The 17641-nt window shown below is 33.2% G+C and overlaps 1 protein-coding gene across 4 annotated transcripts in view; it reads right to left on the reverse strand.

Annotated features, from left to right (window-relative positions):
- KIF20B (kinesin family member 20B) overlaps positions 1 to 17641 on the reverse strand; it is a 74715-nt gene that overhangs the window by 40995 nt on the left and 16079 nt on the right. For 3 of the 4 annotated variants that reach the window (XM_060034497.1, XM_060034498.1, XM_060034496.1), the window contains 12 exons: positions 17542 to 17578; positions 16849 to 17076; positions 15192 to 15303; positions 14096 to 14167; positions 13862 to 14008; positions 13045 to 13207; positions 12202 to 12492; positions 8140 to 8279; positions 7719 to 7857; positions 6209 to 6437; positions 5478 to 5530; positions 2339 to 2492 (listed from right to left, as the gene is read on the reverse strand). In XM_060034497.1, coding sequence (XP_059890480.1) covers positions 2339 to 2492; positions 5478 to 5530; positions 6209 to 6437; positions 7719 to 7857; positions 8140 to 8279; positions 12202 to 12492; positions 13045 to 13207; positions 13862 to 14008; positions 14096 to 14167; positions 15192 to 15303; positions 16849 to 17076; positions 17542 to 17578 — 1765 coding nt within the window. The remainder of the gene's footprint in view (positions 1 to 2338; positions 2493 to 5477; positions 5531 to 6208; positions 6438 to 7718; positions 7858 to 8139; positions 8280 to 12201; positions 12493 to 13044; positions 13208 to 13861; positions 14009 to 14095; positions 14168 to 15191; positions 15304 to 16848; positions 17077 to 17541; positions 17579 to 17641) is intronic. The other variant, XM_060034499.1, reaches the window with a different exon arrangement.

Raw genomic sequence — 17641 nt, forward strand, 5'->3', positions numbered from 1 at the left:
TTTGCACCTGATTTTCTTGTTCAGATATTCATATTATTCTTTCAGAAATTTTTATGTTTTATATCAAAAGATTCATAGAACATATTCAGAACAGCCTTGTCAGTGAGAAATTAAAGCATTAGTCTAGCAATAAAGATGAAATAGGTTTTACTGTATATAAACCTAATATAGGTTAACATAAAAAGTAAACATAAATAGAAAGATAATTACTTTAATTCAATATTTCTATCACATTCAACCTATACATATACTGCTTACCTATATTTTGCTACAAAAATTAGTTCTGGTTGAAAAGTTACAGGTAAGCAGATTGTAGCATATCTCTGGTTTGTCTCCTTTATCACTATTCTGAAGGCTTATTTCTTGAACCGTTTACATGGTTATCAGCTTCCCAAAGTACAGATACAGGGACCTCAAACAAGTAAATTCACTTTCATAGGGAAATGGCTTTGCATTCCCTTTAAGAACAGAAAACATACATTCAGTAAAACTATCAACCCCCTAATCCTATCCTAGTATTTATAGGAGTCACATATTTTGTTCTGGAGATTTTTTAGTAGCAGGTAGAGGGGAAGAAGGGGGGCTATAGCTACAATTTTATGATCCTTTATGTAGTCCCTTTAGTCTCTAACAACAAATAATTGAGAAATAGCCACAGTGGTTACGAATTTAAGGAGGAAAAAAAATACTTTATGTTACCTAAACTTACTTAAATCTACCCATATCCAAATTATTTGTCACTAACAACTAGAGTTATTATACAATCACCTTCTTCATGAATGGGTTACCCTTAGGATTAGTCATACCACGTAGATCACTCGCTTCTGCCAACTTTCACTTCCACTTCCTAGTGATCTACTGTTCCTGCATTCTCAACTACCCTATATTCTCAACTACTCTGTGGCACCGATCAAGGTGAAAAACTAGAGGAACAGTGCTATGGAAATCATAACAAGGCTATACTCCCTGTAGCTAAGGTACCACTCCTTCAATGATAACAGAAGGTGACCATGCATATTAGTCTCAATCTATTAGCTCACATTTTATTGGATTAATATATCTAGTGCTATATTATCCTTTAAGTTATCTACTTTTGAAAACATTAATTTTACTGAGGTTCTATGAGGTGTTTATTATATTGTTGTATTACCCAATTGTTTTTATTCTTAACAACCTCAGGAGGCAGGTATATTTAACTTATTTTACTCATGACCAAAGAAAGACTTAATTTATCCATTTTTCTCAAGGTGAAGCAGCTAATTAGGTTTCTTTGGGTTTTTTTTGGCTCATAATTCATAATCTATTATTACTCATAAATATTAATAACATTCTAAATCCATCTTTTAAAAAAATTTTATTGGGGTGTAGTTGCTTTACAATATTGTGTTAGTTTATACTGTACAGCAAAGTGAATCAGCTACACGTATACATATATCCCCTCTCTTTTGGATTTCCTTCTCATTTAGGTCACCACAGAGCACTGAGTAGAGTTCCCTGTGCTATACAGTAGGTTCTCATTAGTTATGTGTTTTATATATATAGTATCAGTAGTGTATATATGTCAATCCCAATCTCCCAATTCATCCCACACACCCCTTCCCCCTTGGTATCCATATGTTTGTTCTCTGCGTCTCTGTTTCTATTTCTGCTTTGTAAATAAGATCGTCTCTAGCAATTTTTTCAGATTCCGCATATATGCGTTAATATACGAGATTTGTTTTTCTCTTTCTGCTAATTAGGTTTCTAAAGCTAACGCACCTTCTCTTAGAAAGGCCTCCCTCCCTGTATCAGACTGTAGAAGTTTTCCAAAAGACAGAATGAATAGCTTAGAGACAAGGTGAAAGCTGCCATGTTCTTCCATATAACCAGGGGTGTATAGTATAGAGAAGCATGTGCCCACTTTTTTTTAGTAATTTCATAGAAAACAAAACTTGACCACATTTGTCTTTAGTAATGTTTAGCTCAAAGTCTTACTGTCAAATGGCTTTTTCTTCAAACGAAACAACAATGTGGAGAAATTTTGGCAGAAAATGTACTCTAATCATGAAGATGAAAGTGATGACTTTTAACTACTACAGGCACAGAAGTAAAAGAATTATTGCCATGTTAGGGTGATAAAAGCACAATATCTAAAAACATACTTATTAAAATAAAGGCAGCTTTAAATACACCCATCCTCCAGACAGTTTATAACATGTTAGTGTAAAACTTCGGGACATTTATATTTTCTCAGTTTTTTTGCCTTAGATAAGTAAATTTCCTTCTCTTTACAGCCCTTCTGTTTCCTGGTTTAGGAGTCAGCTTTCTTAAAAGCCTCCTGCTAGCAGCTGAAGAGTACCTTTCTTTGCTGGTGGTTCATCTTGTTGAAGTTCAATTTCATTTAATCTTTTTCTTCCTGAATAGGTTTTAGTTTTGCTGTCCTTAGACATTTCAATCATCTCATTACAAACCAATTTATTGTTTATTATTAAAGTAGATGTACCAGCATTGTCCTAAAGTAAAATAAATTAAAATTAGTTCACATATAGAAAGCTATAATACATTTAAGAACTATATAAATTATGATTCAATACTGTATCATAAAAATTTTATTTTCAAGTTTATTGAAACATTTTCTAAGTTATTTCTTAAATCTCACCCTAAAATAACCAATGGCTCTAGGAAGTGAGCAATATTAACTAAGTTGTACATTCACTAAGGACAAAAAAAAACTTGTTAAGTGTGCAGTTTCACCCTGATACTAAAAACAAATTCATCTTTAGATTTTCTAAGGTAATCAGGTGGGTTAGCGACTTATTTGCAGATAACCACAGAACCCTAAAACACTTACCCTAAGTCATAAACAAAATGTGCTTTGAAAAGAAAAATATGAAAACACTATGACAAAATTGTTTCTTATAGGTACTTTTACTTAAAATCTTGAGGAATCTTGAGTAACTGGAGAAACTCATCAATTGTTTTACAACCAAAGCTTCTCAAAGTAACAATGTCTTTGTTAGTTTGTTCACAAGTCGCAGAAAAGGTTCTAGCCTTAGCTTCTAGCTTATGTATATCAAAGATACACAGTCTACACACTGCTTTAAAAGTGAACTCCTAGCACCACCTCCCATGACACCACCTTCAGAGCTCCGGTGGCAACATGCATCCGTGAGCCTACCCCTGGGCTGCCTACCTGAGGCCCACCTCTACCCACAGTCCTGTATATGAGCCAAGCAAACAGGATGTCTCTGGGCCCTTGTCCCCAGCGGGCTGGACAAGGGCTGCCCACCAACCTGGCTCCATCAACCAAATGATAGTTGGCAAGCTCTGCTACCCAGTCCCTCTGCTACCTCCCACCCTACCATCTGGCAAAGGATGGACCCTCTTCTGTGCATTGACTACCTGTGGAGATGTGACCAAGTAGTGTGAAATGCATGTTTAGCAAATGTTAGGTACTGTATTTGAACCAATAAATGTGAATCCTTCTGCAGGTGGAAACAAACAAACAAAAAAAACCAAAAAAAATGAGTTCCTAGTTTATCTAGATGATAAAAGCCATTTAGATTTTTTATTTTTTATTTTTTATTATTTTTTAAGGCAAAGACTATGCCTCCCTAAAAGGACAGCAGAAGAAAAGGTACCCAGAAAGAGGAAGGGTGAAACCTTAGCAGTTAAGTGTATGTTTATAAAGTAATTAAAAGTATGGTAAAGGCAGAGATTTTTTTAAAAGCAGAGATTAATTAAATCCCTACATACTGGTAGCAATCCATTTTTGGGGGGAAAAAAAACTATATGAGAAAACAAAACATCATTTTACATCGTAAAATCAGCAAATGTTCTTAAGAGACATAGATAAAATGACTTTAAGTCAAAAAGTAATGCATTATTACAAAAAAAAAAAAAGCAAAGTCCTTTTAGATATCCCTAAACAAAGGATATCATGAAGAACAACCTACATGCTTTTTCACAATTAGTCCCTTGGTGTCGCTGATAAATGACAAAATCCTGGGGTAGAGGGATCAGACCTCTGACAAACTTTGAGTTTTCAAACAGACCATGACAATTTCAAGTTGTCTCCTCTTCCACTCTCAGACTTATCATAATCACCTAGTCATTTTTTTCCTCCTTCAAATTATACAATCTTCACCAAGAAAATCCATCCTCCACAAATCTCAGTTATTCAAAGGAATGTTTTCTGCCTAGGGTATGCTTGGTAGGAAGGATGCTAAAGAACCATGCAAAACAAACTTTTAATCATTAAGAGTCTGCTTTCAAAACAACCTTTGGAACAGTGACCCTAGATCAACAGTTAACACCATGAGGTTAAGTTCTCTTAACCCTAGGTAAGTTATTTGACACCTCCATAAAAATAAAAAATAACAGTATCTACATCATAAGATTGTTCTGAGATTTAAACAAGTAAATATATGTAAAGAACTTAAGAGTTCATAGTAAATGTTCTATAAAAATGGATATATATAAAAGTCTCAAAGAGCTACCAGCCAAGTTGGTTTTGTTTTGGTTTTGATGTAGGAGAGACATTATGGGGTACTACTGTACTTTCTACTTTACATAGTTTAATATAGCTGAATTTTTACAACTAGCAGCTATTTTTGTAACTAGAAAAAATAAAGGAAAAGGAAAAGATCACGAATTGTGTAAACAATAACTGTAATGTCTTGTACTAAGTACATTATTTTGGTTACCTTTTTAAGTACTGGGTATTAGATACCAAGATCTTGAATTATTTATATCTGATCATATCTTAAAATATTCAGTTCTTTAGAAGGACAAATGTAAGTTAAGAGAAGGTCAGGAAAAATATTAAGTTTAGAATTTTAAATTCACTTCACCTCTATGTATACCTGCAATTTCATATTTATATCTATCAATGTCAAATTCATCTACAACCATTTAGAGTAATTATCTGATCTGAAGGTACAAAGTGCTAGAGATTTTCAGGATTCCAATGCTGCACACTGCTCAGGCCATATCCTAAATTTTAGAACACTCAGTAACTTCAGACAAAATAAACACCATTTAAATATATCTAACCAACACAATAAACCTAGTGAAAGAATGACATAGATCTGTATGGGCTGCCATACAATTATCTCTAAGATGTCTTCTAAGGGAAGAAAGCAAGACACAGAACTACAATCCCATTTGTACAAATTTTTTTAAAAGTGTGTTTGCTTCATATATATACACACACACACACACACACACACACACACACACACACACACACACACACACACACACACACACACACACACACACACACACACCTTTTCTGGAAAGACTAAAGAAACTTTCCAGAGGCCATCTTTGGAAAGAGGTATGAGGGTGAAGGCACTTATGCTCATCAATTTTTTTTATCACATTCATTTATTACTTTATTTTTAAAATAGACGTACCTAGTCATAATTCATGCTGCTTATTTTACTTAATTATTAATTTCCTTATCAAGACAAAATAAAACTTAAAAGTATTACCTTAATAGACTTCTCAAGCTCTTGAACCAATGAATTTAAATTAATTTCTGATTCTGAAAAAATAAGAATATTAAAAATGAATATCTAAGCACCTAAAAAAATATATCACTGAATAATCATGAAACATAAGCTGCTATAGTAGACGCTTTATTGTTATACTCAGGAAAAAGGATTTTCACAGCACTAGAAGCACACAAGCACTTAGCTACAAATTCTACCACCAGAGAGTAATGTTTCTGAAAAAGCCACTTTCAAAACTTAGGGTAAAAATGAAACACGTATGCTCAATAGTAAAAAATTTCTGGTATAATGTCAGAAAAGAATTAGCTGGTACCTTTCTGATACACTTCAGAATGAGACATCACTTACCTGTTATTTTCCACCCATCTTGTTTCACACAGAAAAGGGCAGAGTATTTCATCTAACACTTGAAACTCAGATGTGACAAACCATATATATATATATATATATATATATATATATATATATATATATATATATATACACACACACACACACACACACACACATATATACATATATATATTTATATTTATAAATATAAATATAAATATATTTATATTTAAGTAAATATATAATACATATATATAGACAAAATTTACAGCTATACAATTTCCTATGAGATTTCTTAATTTGCTGATAAAGCTGTACTTAGTCTGTTTTTTTATGAATTTATAACATCTACATAGGGGTAAAATACATCCACTTACCATTTTCTCTCTTTTTTAACTCTTCCTGGGTTTTGGTTAATTCTTCTTTGGTTTTAGCTAATTCAGCTTTAACTTGATTAAACTTTAATTCTAAACAAGCAATAGCTTCCTGGGGGTCAGCAAGAGATGCAATACATAAGTGAGCAATTTCAGCCTGTTTCTTAATATCAGTGACATCATCTTGAAGAGAACCAATAATATCTTCAATTCCTACATAATTCTGTCCTTCCTAAAAATAGCAAAATCCACATACCTAATGTTAACAGTGGCTTTCACTATTTCAGTGTGGTATCATCTGATTGAGATAGTTTTAAAAATAAACAGCAAAAAAATTCACAACTTTAAAATTTTTAAATAGATTATATAGAACTACCTACAATTATGAAAAAGTTGTGCTCCATTACTCACTTTCTGTTCTATGGAACATGAAACATTATGTGTCCCTGACATAGTTTGGGATTTGGTCTGAATTATGAAACTGGAAATTTGTTTCCTGCGCTAGCCGAACAAAGCCTTTGAAGGCTCATTATATAACTGAAAGCATACCTGAACTAGGTAATCGTAATTGTTCTGTAATGACTTATCATAGTTTATGACATTGTTTTTATGGAGGAATAATGTTTCAGGTATACTTTCAGTTATACCTGAACTAGGTAATCGTAATTGTTCTGTAATGACTTATCATAGTTTATGACATTGTTTTTATGGAGGAATAATGTTTCAGGTATACTTTCAGTTATACCTGAACTAGGTAATTGTAATTGTTCTGTAATGACTTATCATAGTTTATGACATTGTTTTTATGGAGGAATAATGTTTCAGGTATACTTTCAGTTATATAATGAGCCTTCAAAGGCTTTGTTCGGCTAGCGCAGGAAACAAATTTCCAGTTTCATAATTCAGACCAAATCCCAAACTATGTCAGGGACACATAATGATGGTTTGAAAGCAAGAGCCTGGACATCACCATCCCAGACCCCCTGAACTGAGTAATTAAAAAGCAAAGGAAAACAAAAACAAACTTTCCAAAAAGATGAGATTAATTTCAGCTTCAGTAGGAGCAGCAGGAAAGAATGTTTCCTCAACAGTAGGGAATGGTCAGTCAGCCAAGCAAGAGTGATCTTTCTTTATATAAATATTTTTGTTTTAATCAGAACAGAACTAAATGACCCTTTAGGTCTCTCAGCCATTTAAAATTCTTTAAGTTTAAGACAAATCTGAGAGGGGTATCCCATAATCAGACAAAAAGGTATCTACCTACAATCAACACAATGACTTAATCAACACCAGACTGAGATATAAATGTAACAGATATATATTTTTATAAGTTCAATAGCTATATTTAAACTATTTGTGCTTACATTCTTAACAAAGCATGCTTAGTTATAATAAAGCTACATATTAAGTTTTTTGTTTTAATTCTAAAGTATATTAATATTTCTCATCATTGATGTGGTATACTAAATCCTGGTACCTAAACCTCATGGATTTAATATTTCAGTTAACATACTTCAGTTTCAGCTTTCACGGCATGATCTTCATTGTTTGGTTCTTCTTGAGTGTCACATTTACCAATCAAATCCTTGAAGATAGCCAAACGACATTCAGCATTTTCTTCTAATATCTCTCGTTCCTGAAGGAGAGTTTCCCTTCATAACAGAAATTAATCCCATTAAGAAACAGAAAAAGCACTACTTCGTGCTTTTATTTTAAATTTCTAAGATTAGGTACATTATAAATTAAAAGTCAGTTTAAATAATCATTCATGTATAATTCACAATCACCATGGGGATTAGTAACAGCTATTTTCAAGCCTGCATGAAGGTCAGAATTCAGAAGTCACCTAATATAAAATAAAAAGCCAAAAAAAAAAATTTAAACAAGTAAATAAAATTCTCAATTTTTACCAGGACATGAACGAAAAAACTTACTTAAAGTCAGCTTCCCGTTGAGCCAAATACTGAGTAAACTCCTGTGTAACTTCTTCACGGATTTTAAATTCCAATGTTAACTTTTCTTTTCTTTCATTTATTAGTTTTTTTTTCAAGTCTTCTATTAAATCCAAAAGTTTCTAAAATATAAATATTAAAATTCTAATTAAAAAAACAAATATATTCCAAGAGAAAGACTGTCCAAGTGTTCAAAAATAAAACTTTTTCCATTTAGATTGTAATTATGCACCCTTTTATTAGAGATGATATTTTCACTGAAAATTGTGTATTTGCAGAGATTCACTAATCTGAAAAATCAAGCACGCCTCTCCACGTTTTAGAAACAGATATACAGTAATTCAAATGTCTCACTGTCTAGCTACACAAAGAAAGAAGAGAAAATAAAATTTGAGCATCTATTATCTACCAGAAACTACTCTGGGGAGTTCATATTTTATTTCATTTAATCCACACAACCCTCTGTAAGCTTGGTAGCAGCATCCACATTTCTTAGGTGGAGAAAGTAAAGACCAGGTCTGTGGTACATGCTTAAGTTTGAGTTTAAAATTAGTCTGTCAAAATATAAAGTTGAAGTATTATATGGAGTAGTTACTAAGAACCCCCAAACACGTTCCAAAATGACAAAGAGAATGTTACATAACTTAACCTATTGGGGACTTCCCTGGTGGTGCAGTGGTTAAGAATCCGCCTGCCAATGCTGGGGGCACGGGTTCGAGCCCTGGTCCGGGAAGATCCCACATGGCGCAGAACAACTAAGCCCATGTGCCACAACTTCTGAGCCTGCACTCTAGAGCACGTGAGCCACAACTACTGAGCCTGCGCTCTAGAGCCCGCGAGCCACAACTACTGAGGCCGTGCGCCTAGAGCCCGTGCTCCGCAACAAGTGAAGCCACCGCAATGAGAAGCCCACGCCACAACTAGAGAAAGCCCGCGCACAGCAACAAAGACCCAACACAGCCAAAAATAAATAAATAAATAATAAAATAAATTTTTAAACTTATCCTATTGGGCTTTTATAACTATTCAAATGTGAGCAACAACTCTGTCTTTGAAAGCACATACATAATTAATCATGTAATACAGACAATGAACAATAAGGCAATTACAACTTGACATCATAGCCAGTATAGATATGTAATAAATTATAGCATTCAAGAAAAAAGCCTAATATTCTTTTTCAAGGTTTTTGATTAAAGTTTCTCAATAATAAATTAATAAACTCTCTCAAAGTCACAGATCTTTCAGTTTTTCGATTTTGTATTTGAAAATATTTCTATAGATATCCTGACTTTGAAATTCTGCTTCTAAGAACTTATACTGAGGAATTAATTATATAATAGGACCCAGCGTTTTGGCTGTAAGAATGGTCACTGTGTTTTTTGCAACAGTGAGTGGTTGTATGTAAATAAAGAAAAAGTGAAACCCAGCTCAACAGTCAAAGAGATGGGTTCAACTATGGTACCATCATACAGTAAACTACTGTAATGAATTATGATGACATATTTATAATTCATACTTTTCACAATTTATTTTTAAGTGAAGAAAATTAGGTTACAATATTATAATGTATAGTAAAAACCTACTAATGTGAGCAGTAGATTAGAGAGAGATTTATATTTAATTATTTTCCTCTTTTTCTTTTTCTAGATTCCACCAAGATTATATAATACTTTTATAATTTTGAATAACCACAGACTTTCCCACTGTTTAAAATAATAAATGATAACTACTGAAGAAGAAATGTGGGAGACTTAGAGAAATCTGCATGAATGTGGGAAACCTTGGAAAATTGGTTTCTTTCAATAATTCTCAACAACAATTAGTTTTCTATCATTGTTAGCATCTGACAAAGTTTTCGGTGAAAAAAATTCTGGTTGGTTAGCCTAATTAAATGAATTGTAAGTGTAAATATGCTAATATCAATATATTTCATAATGATCTTTAATACAATCCTCTAATTAAAATGCTAATAATGTAAAGCATGCAAAGTCTATAATCATTTTTTAAAATATTAGGAAAAAACCTCGATTAAATTTTAATTTTAAAGTACCTAGTCATAAAATAAATAAATAAATAAAAATAAAGTACCTAGTCAACATTATAAGATATGCATTTACACTATATAATCCTTTATAAACTACACTATTTTTCCCTAATAAATTCTGAAATTCTACTAACATTTTAAGTTTAATGGATATTCTATATAAACTTCAGTTTTGAGAAGATCAATAAAACCTAAAATAGGACTATTAACGGCTCATTTTGTCACTGAAGGAAGTACTACATTACAGAGATCCAAGGTAAACAAGGTCCAATCACATAGTAACCAGATTAACTGAGAATAGTGGCATCTGAAGCTTTCATTTTCATTTCCAAACAACACAGGCACAACTATAGCTTTCAGGGACACTGAAATAAACTATTAAAATGAGAGTACTTAACTCAATACATCATCCATCTACTTAGACTTCTACAGTCCAAAAGAGTACTATGATGTCAGATGTGGCAATACCACTGAAGCACATCCATGAGCACAGGATTACTAGTGTTCCTGTGACGCTGGTAAGAATACTCCATGTATACATATGTAATAGTTATGACCAGTTAATGAGGGGAACTGGTACTGTGGACATGATCTACATTTCAGGATTAATAACAACTTAAATATATGTGTGAATTGTATTTGGACAGAGGATAAAAGAACTGCGCAGCACTGGGCTTCCCTGGTGGTGCAGTGGTTAAGAATCTGCCTGCCAAGGCAGGGGACACCGGTTCAAGCCCGGATCCGGGAAGAGCCCACATGCCACGGAGCAACTAAGCCCGTAAGCCACAACTACTGAGCCTGTGCTCTAGAGCCTGTGAGCCATAACTACTGAGCCCGCGCGCCTAGAGTCCATGCTCCACAACAAGAGAAGCTACGGCAATAAGCCCACACACCACAACTAAGAGTAGCCCCCGCTCGCCGCAACTAAAGAAAGCCCGCGTGCAGCAACCAAGACAAAACGCAGCCAAAAATAAATTAATTAATTAAAAAAAAAAAGAACCACCATTAAATCTTATTTGTTTACCATAAATACAAGACAACCAAATAATTTTTGTTTTTGAATAAATAGGATAATCAGTACTGGGCAGACATTTTGCACAATTGTACTTAAGACTGCAAAGTAAAAGTTTGGTGGAGTATGCTAAAATCACTGGGTGAAAGGATAGTGGGGAACAAGATATTCAAATGGTGTCAAAGCATCTTCACAGATGATACGCTTTTACAATGAAGAGAGATCTAAACACAAAACCTTAGCCAAATGAGCAAAATTTAGCATCACCAAAAATGGGGAAATCAGACATCAGCTGCCTCCTGATGTGATGTAATGGGAAATTCACAACTTCACCTATATAATAGGCTTATCTAAAGTGTTAAACCTGAATCAGGAAGTAATAAGACAGATCCAGACTGGAGATACTCTACAAGACAACTCACCACAATTTTTCAAAAACATCTACACTAGATTAGAGATTAACTAAAGAAACATGATCATCAAAAGCAATGTATTAACTTTGGTTGTAGATCAATAACAAAGTGGCTATAAAGGAAATACTGACCACTGGATAAATCTCAATATGGACGATAAAACATTACGTTATTGTATCAATGTGAAATTGCTTAGGTATGAAAATGGTCTTTTGATCATGAGGAAAATGTCCACGTTCTTAGGAAACATGCTGAAGTAGTTATTTGTAAGGTGTCATTATGTCTGCATCTTGTTTTCAAATGATACACCAAAAAGATGTGTATTCACACACTCACAGAAAGAATTAAAGTAAATACGATAAAATGTTAACAACTGGCAAATTCAGGTGAAGTGCAAATGTGTATTCATTGTATTATTCTTTCTGTGGATGTGAAAATTTTCAAAACATGAAGATGAAAGAAAAAATTAGTGTATTGTTAAAAAAATGAGAGAAACAGCCTTAAGAATTATTAACCCTAACTTCAGAATAATAAATAAGCCAACTTTAGAAGTATGAGTTCTTAATACATACTCTCTTCTCCTCATGGCTACTGAAAGCCTTATCATCCTCTAATGTTTTATCTAGATCTTCATCAGTAAATTCACTTTCCACATTTTGCTTTTCTTCAGCTTTTTCTAGATCCTCAACCAAATCTTCATCTTCCACCACGTCTTCTAGACTATTTTCCCATGAAATTGTGGATCTCTTTTCATTTAGTATTTTATTATCTGAACTATTAATATCTAGTGATACATCTTGAGAAGATTTGGCAGGTCCAAATGATTTCTCTTGAGAGGAATTTAAAGTGTCTGGAACACAAACCTGTTAAGATATTCAATGTAACTTTTAAAACAGAAAAGGCAAGAACTGTCCACACAAAACAAAAATTTTATAAATTTAAGTCAAATGACAACTTGAGAATTAAAAAATAAAAACAATGCAAACAAACATGCAAGAAGGAATTAGCATCCTTAAATAAATATTTGATAAGAAAAAAGCTAATTACACATGTATACTCTAGATAAATTTACTTTCCTGGGTTAAGTTCTTAGTATCAATACTATTCCTAGCAGGGGGGTTCCTGATTAGCCACTAAATGAACCAGATGGACAGCAGAGCTGACAATTTGCTGCAAGAATTACTCGAAATTTGTAATGGGTAAGTTTATTACTGAGGTCATTTTACTCTTAAGCGGGGTTACTTTCAATATTTTTCCTATGTCCTACTACTTGATCAAGTATTACATTTTAAATTTTCAGTTATTTTCTAGGTTTAGAGCTAGTGCAAACTGTGTTAACTACTCCGAGAAAAAAATAATTAATACTCTAATGATAAGAAGCTTAATAAATTGTGCAGAAATTTAATTATATTTACTTTTTGTGCAATGGCTGAGAACTTCAACACATTGAGTGTCTCATCGTAGGCAAGAAAACATTGGCTGATGTTGACAATCATACATATTTTCCCTTTACCGTTGAAAAAACTTTGAAAATAGTGGGTCAGTTTACTTTCCCGGAAAGGCACATGCTGTTGAAACCTACGGAAAAATTTTTCAAAAAACTGTAAGTTAAAACATATCTCATGAAGTCAGGATGCTGATAAGTTTTACAAAGAAATAATATAGCTATCATGGACTTAAATTCTAGGTTAATAATTAGTTCCACCCATAATAATCATTTTCTGTTTATTCATGTTGTTTTCTTTAAATACTACTACTAGTTATAATAGTAATTCTAATACTAGGCAAAATGTAAAGAAAGTCACATTGAATTGGGTTGTGTTTTCTAGTGTAGGCCAATTATGCAATATATACACCTTAACTAGAAATGGTACAGGCTGATTCATAATTAATGCAGAAATCTACCACATCTAGAAAAACAGAATGCATTAATAAGAATAACGTGGTTTTAGATGCTAAACCAGCATCATCAGAAGCTTACTATCCAAGATGTCTGTTGATATATATTTGCTATGGAAAATATTGTGTTTACTTGATGAGCCACTGGCATTGACTGACATTTTTTTTTTATTTCTATCATTTTTTTTATCCAAGATTTCTAAGTAATTTTAATTACAATCCATATATAGTCATAAGAAGTGAAAAACAAGAGAACTTTCTAAAACCAGCAAAGCTGAAGGGTCTAAATATTGTAATACTTAATATGCTAATAACATGTTCAGCAACTCTTACTTTGACTTTTCACTGTTCTTCAAAACATTGATACACTTTCCCAGGGTCAATAAAGAAGTGTTGATGTTCCCAGTCTCTCTTAACCTTTCACCTTCATTCTGTGTCTTCATGCTTCGTTCTGAACCAGCAAGATCACATAAAGACAATCTAAAAAAAAAAAAAAAAAAAAACTAAAAAAATTCTTCAAAACAAAACAATTCAGAATAATTACAATTTAAAGAATGCTCAACTTACTCACTGACTCGCATTACACGAGGCATTTCCGATTCTTCAATCTGTAATACTCTAATAGTGAATACGCTGTGACTAAAAGAAGTAAAGAAAGATCAAATATTATCGTTCACTTTTAATTTCTGCATTCTAAATAGGAGACAAGCATCTAAATCAACATCTATTTATATCCTAATACTAGCCATAGCTCCAGCGCTGCATTCTCCAACTAGCTGTCAGATATTTCAATTCAGTGCTCCACTATCACCTACATACCACCCAACTACCTAAAACTAAGTATCTTATCTTTCTTGCACTTAGCCCCAAATCCTTCAAACCTATTCCTCTTCTTATTTCTATTAATGAAATCATTTATAATAAAGTCTCAATTTGCTTGCAGAGATATTACTAGTTAAAATGGTATTATTTACAGCTAATCTACTTTGAATATATACCTAAAGCAAAGTATACATCTGGCCTAAATACAGGCTTATCTGGATTATATATTACCTTCACTCCACACATGGGGGACAGGGTTCTTTCCCCCTTAAGAGAAAACCTGTTTTACGTATAAACTTAAACTTATTTTCTTTTGTCTCTCATCCACCAATCCCTTCCATCAAAAACATCCTTCCTTTTTCTTTAGCTATGCAAAAACATGTATCATATATATATGATATATGATATGTATATCACATATCATATATGATACATGATATGTATATCATGTATCATATATCATAAACATTAAAAAAAATCCTTCCTTAGCCCTTTGAGATTTTGGCCCAACTCAGTATGCATACAGTGTCTGTGTTCATGGGGTAAGTAGGAAAAACACAGAGAAAAGTCCACCGTTACAGGTAACTAAAACACTGAGCTTAGATATTCACATACATAAAGAGTAAAAATACCTCAGACTGAGTGTAAATTAGTAAATCTTACGTTAGAACAAGAAACAGTCTTGATAATCTTATGTGTTTAGTGCTCTTCAGTTTACAGAATGTTTTTATGCCTATGAATTCATTTAATATATCAGAGAACCTACTGTCCACTTTAATCTTAAATTAGTTGTGTTTAAATTAGCACACCTCAGGCTTACACCACAGGGTTTACTCCTTACCTTCTACTGGAAGCATTGTTCAGTTTTGTGAAAGCAACACTCTGGTGCTTTATTCCTAGTTTTAAAAGTCTATATGCTTCTTTGGAATCAGATACTTGAACCCACTGTAGATCTTTAAAAAATAAAGAGGACACATATCAATTTATAAAAACACAGCATTTGCAGTACAATGTAATCTCTTTGAAGATATGTAATCTCTTTCCCAAAGACATATAATAAAATCTTTCTTTTAATAACATGCCCTAGGTATAGTCAACTCAGCTATTCCATACTCCATTAGAAAAGAATTACATAAGGGACTTCCCTGGTGGTGTAGTGGTTAAGAATCCGCCTTCCAATGCAGGGGACGTGGTTTCGATCTCTGGTCGGGGGACTCAGATCCCACATGCCATGGGGCAACTAAGCCCGCACACTCTAGAGCCCACACGCCACAGCTAGAGAGAGGCCCACGCGCTGCAATGAAGATCCCGCATGCCACAACTAAGACCCAATGCAGCCAAATAAATAAATAAATAAATATAAAAAAAGAAGTATGCAAGAAGAGGATATTATAATGATTTTCCAGTACTTAAGTAGTACAAACACAGAAAGTAAATGTTCTTCAACAGAATCTGCCAAAGGGAAAATTAAAAATAGGTAAGATTCCTTAGAATTAGACATCCAGAAAAAAAAAAAAAGACAAAATACATTACAGATTAAACCTAGAAAATTACCTAGCTATGAGACATTATAGACTGCAATTCATTTGTGAGTCACGAAGTCAAATTTATTGAGTCACAACTAGCGTATTGTAAAAATGAAGTACAATATAGAAAACAACAAAGTGCATTCCTTGTAGTAAGGGTAAGTATAATTAATGAAACTTTTCAATTGTATATATGTATATATAGACGTATGCAGGTACAGGATCATGATGTTATTAATATGTATTTCCTACTGTGGGGTAGTGATTTTTAAAAGGTTGGAAAAACAGCACTATGGAACAGAACATTTACTGATACATGGCTCTGAAGTTTGAATACCGTTACAAAGCAGCAGAATAATGTGAATACCTACACACACAGCTTTTCCCATCCCCTAAAATCCAATCAATAATACTCTAGCAAATACAACATTAAACTAGACCCCTTCACCTTCAAGTTTAATTAACATACCAAAACATACTTTCAAAGCACAAACTATTATCTTGATGTTAATAATCAGGATACAGGACCTCCCTGGTGGTGAAGTGGTTAAGAATCCGCCTGCCAACGCAGGGGATACGGGTTCGAGCCCTGGTCCGGGAAGATACCACATGCCACAGAGCAACTAAGCCCGAGCACCACAACTACTGAGCCTGTGCTCTAGAGCCCACGAGCCACAACTACTGAGCCCGTGTGCCACAACTACAGAAGCCCACGTGCCTAGAGCCCGTGCTCTGCAACAAGAGAAGCCACCACAATGAGAAACCCGTGCACTGCAACGAAGAGCAGCCCCTGCTCGCCACAACTAGAGAAAGCCCGTGCACAGCAACGAAGACCCAATGCGGCCAAAAATAAATAGATTAAAAAATAAAAAATAATTAGTATAAAAATTTTCAATTTCCAGTCTGCTCTCCTATAACAAAGCCTAGAAAGGAATTTCAGAGCAATAAAGTAAAAAATACTCACTAGTATACCTTTTATAAAAGAATAGCCCTTTACATCTTGGGAAAGGCGTAGCATCTTTCTCTTTTGGAATTTAGATGAGACAGGAACAAATAAATCATAAATACATTCATTGTAAATCTCAAAGAAAGAAACCCACACAGAAAATTTTATATTATTATCCATATTCAAGCTCGCGTGTTCACAGTCTCTCACAGACTCTTCAAACTCTGGGATATTCAAAGAGTTTGTTAAACTTCCTACAGAAAATAAAAAAGATAATCACAAAATTAAATGAGACAATAGGATAGATCAAGACTCCTGGACTTGAAAAACTAAGTATCCTTAATCTTTTGACCAGCAATGTTAAAAACTTTTTGGACCAAAGCAGATATAAATATTTGTATTAACCAAAATCCGCTTATCTTTCTTTTCTTTTCTGCAAATACGCTAATAAATGTACAAATAATTTTACGTAAAAATTAAACATAAAGGACAAAGGAAAAATAGTGTCTCTCTCGAAACAACATGAAAGTTAACCAGTGAAAGGGACTTATTTATTAAGTCAAAATAAAACTTTACAATGACTGATATTTCATATAGTTATGTACCATTTTCCAAGTATTACTGTTTATTAAAGAAATTAAATCACCAGAAGTGATCCAAAAATTAAAAGCTTTTCAAATAATCAACATTTTAAAAGTAAATGAGAAAGGAAACCTTACCATAAAGAGTATCATAACTGTCATTATGCATAGCAACCTGAAAAAGATTTTTTTTAAAAAGTTAAAAAACATTGTTAGTTAAGATTAAATAACCAGCTTA

This window comes from Delphinus delphis, chromosome 16 (assembly GCF_949987515.2).
Source record: "Delphinus delphis chromosome 16, mDelDel1.2, whole genome shotgun sequence".
Classification (NCBI taxonomy): domain Eukaryota; kingdom Metazoa; phylum Chordata; class Mammalia; order Artiodactyla; family Delphinidae; genus Delphinus; species Delphinus delphis.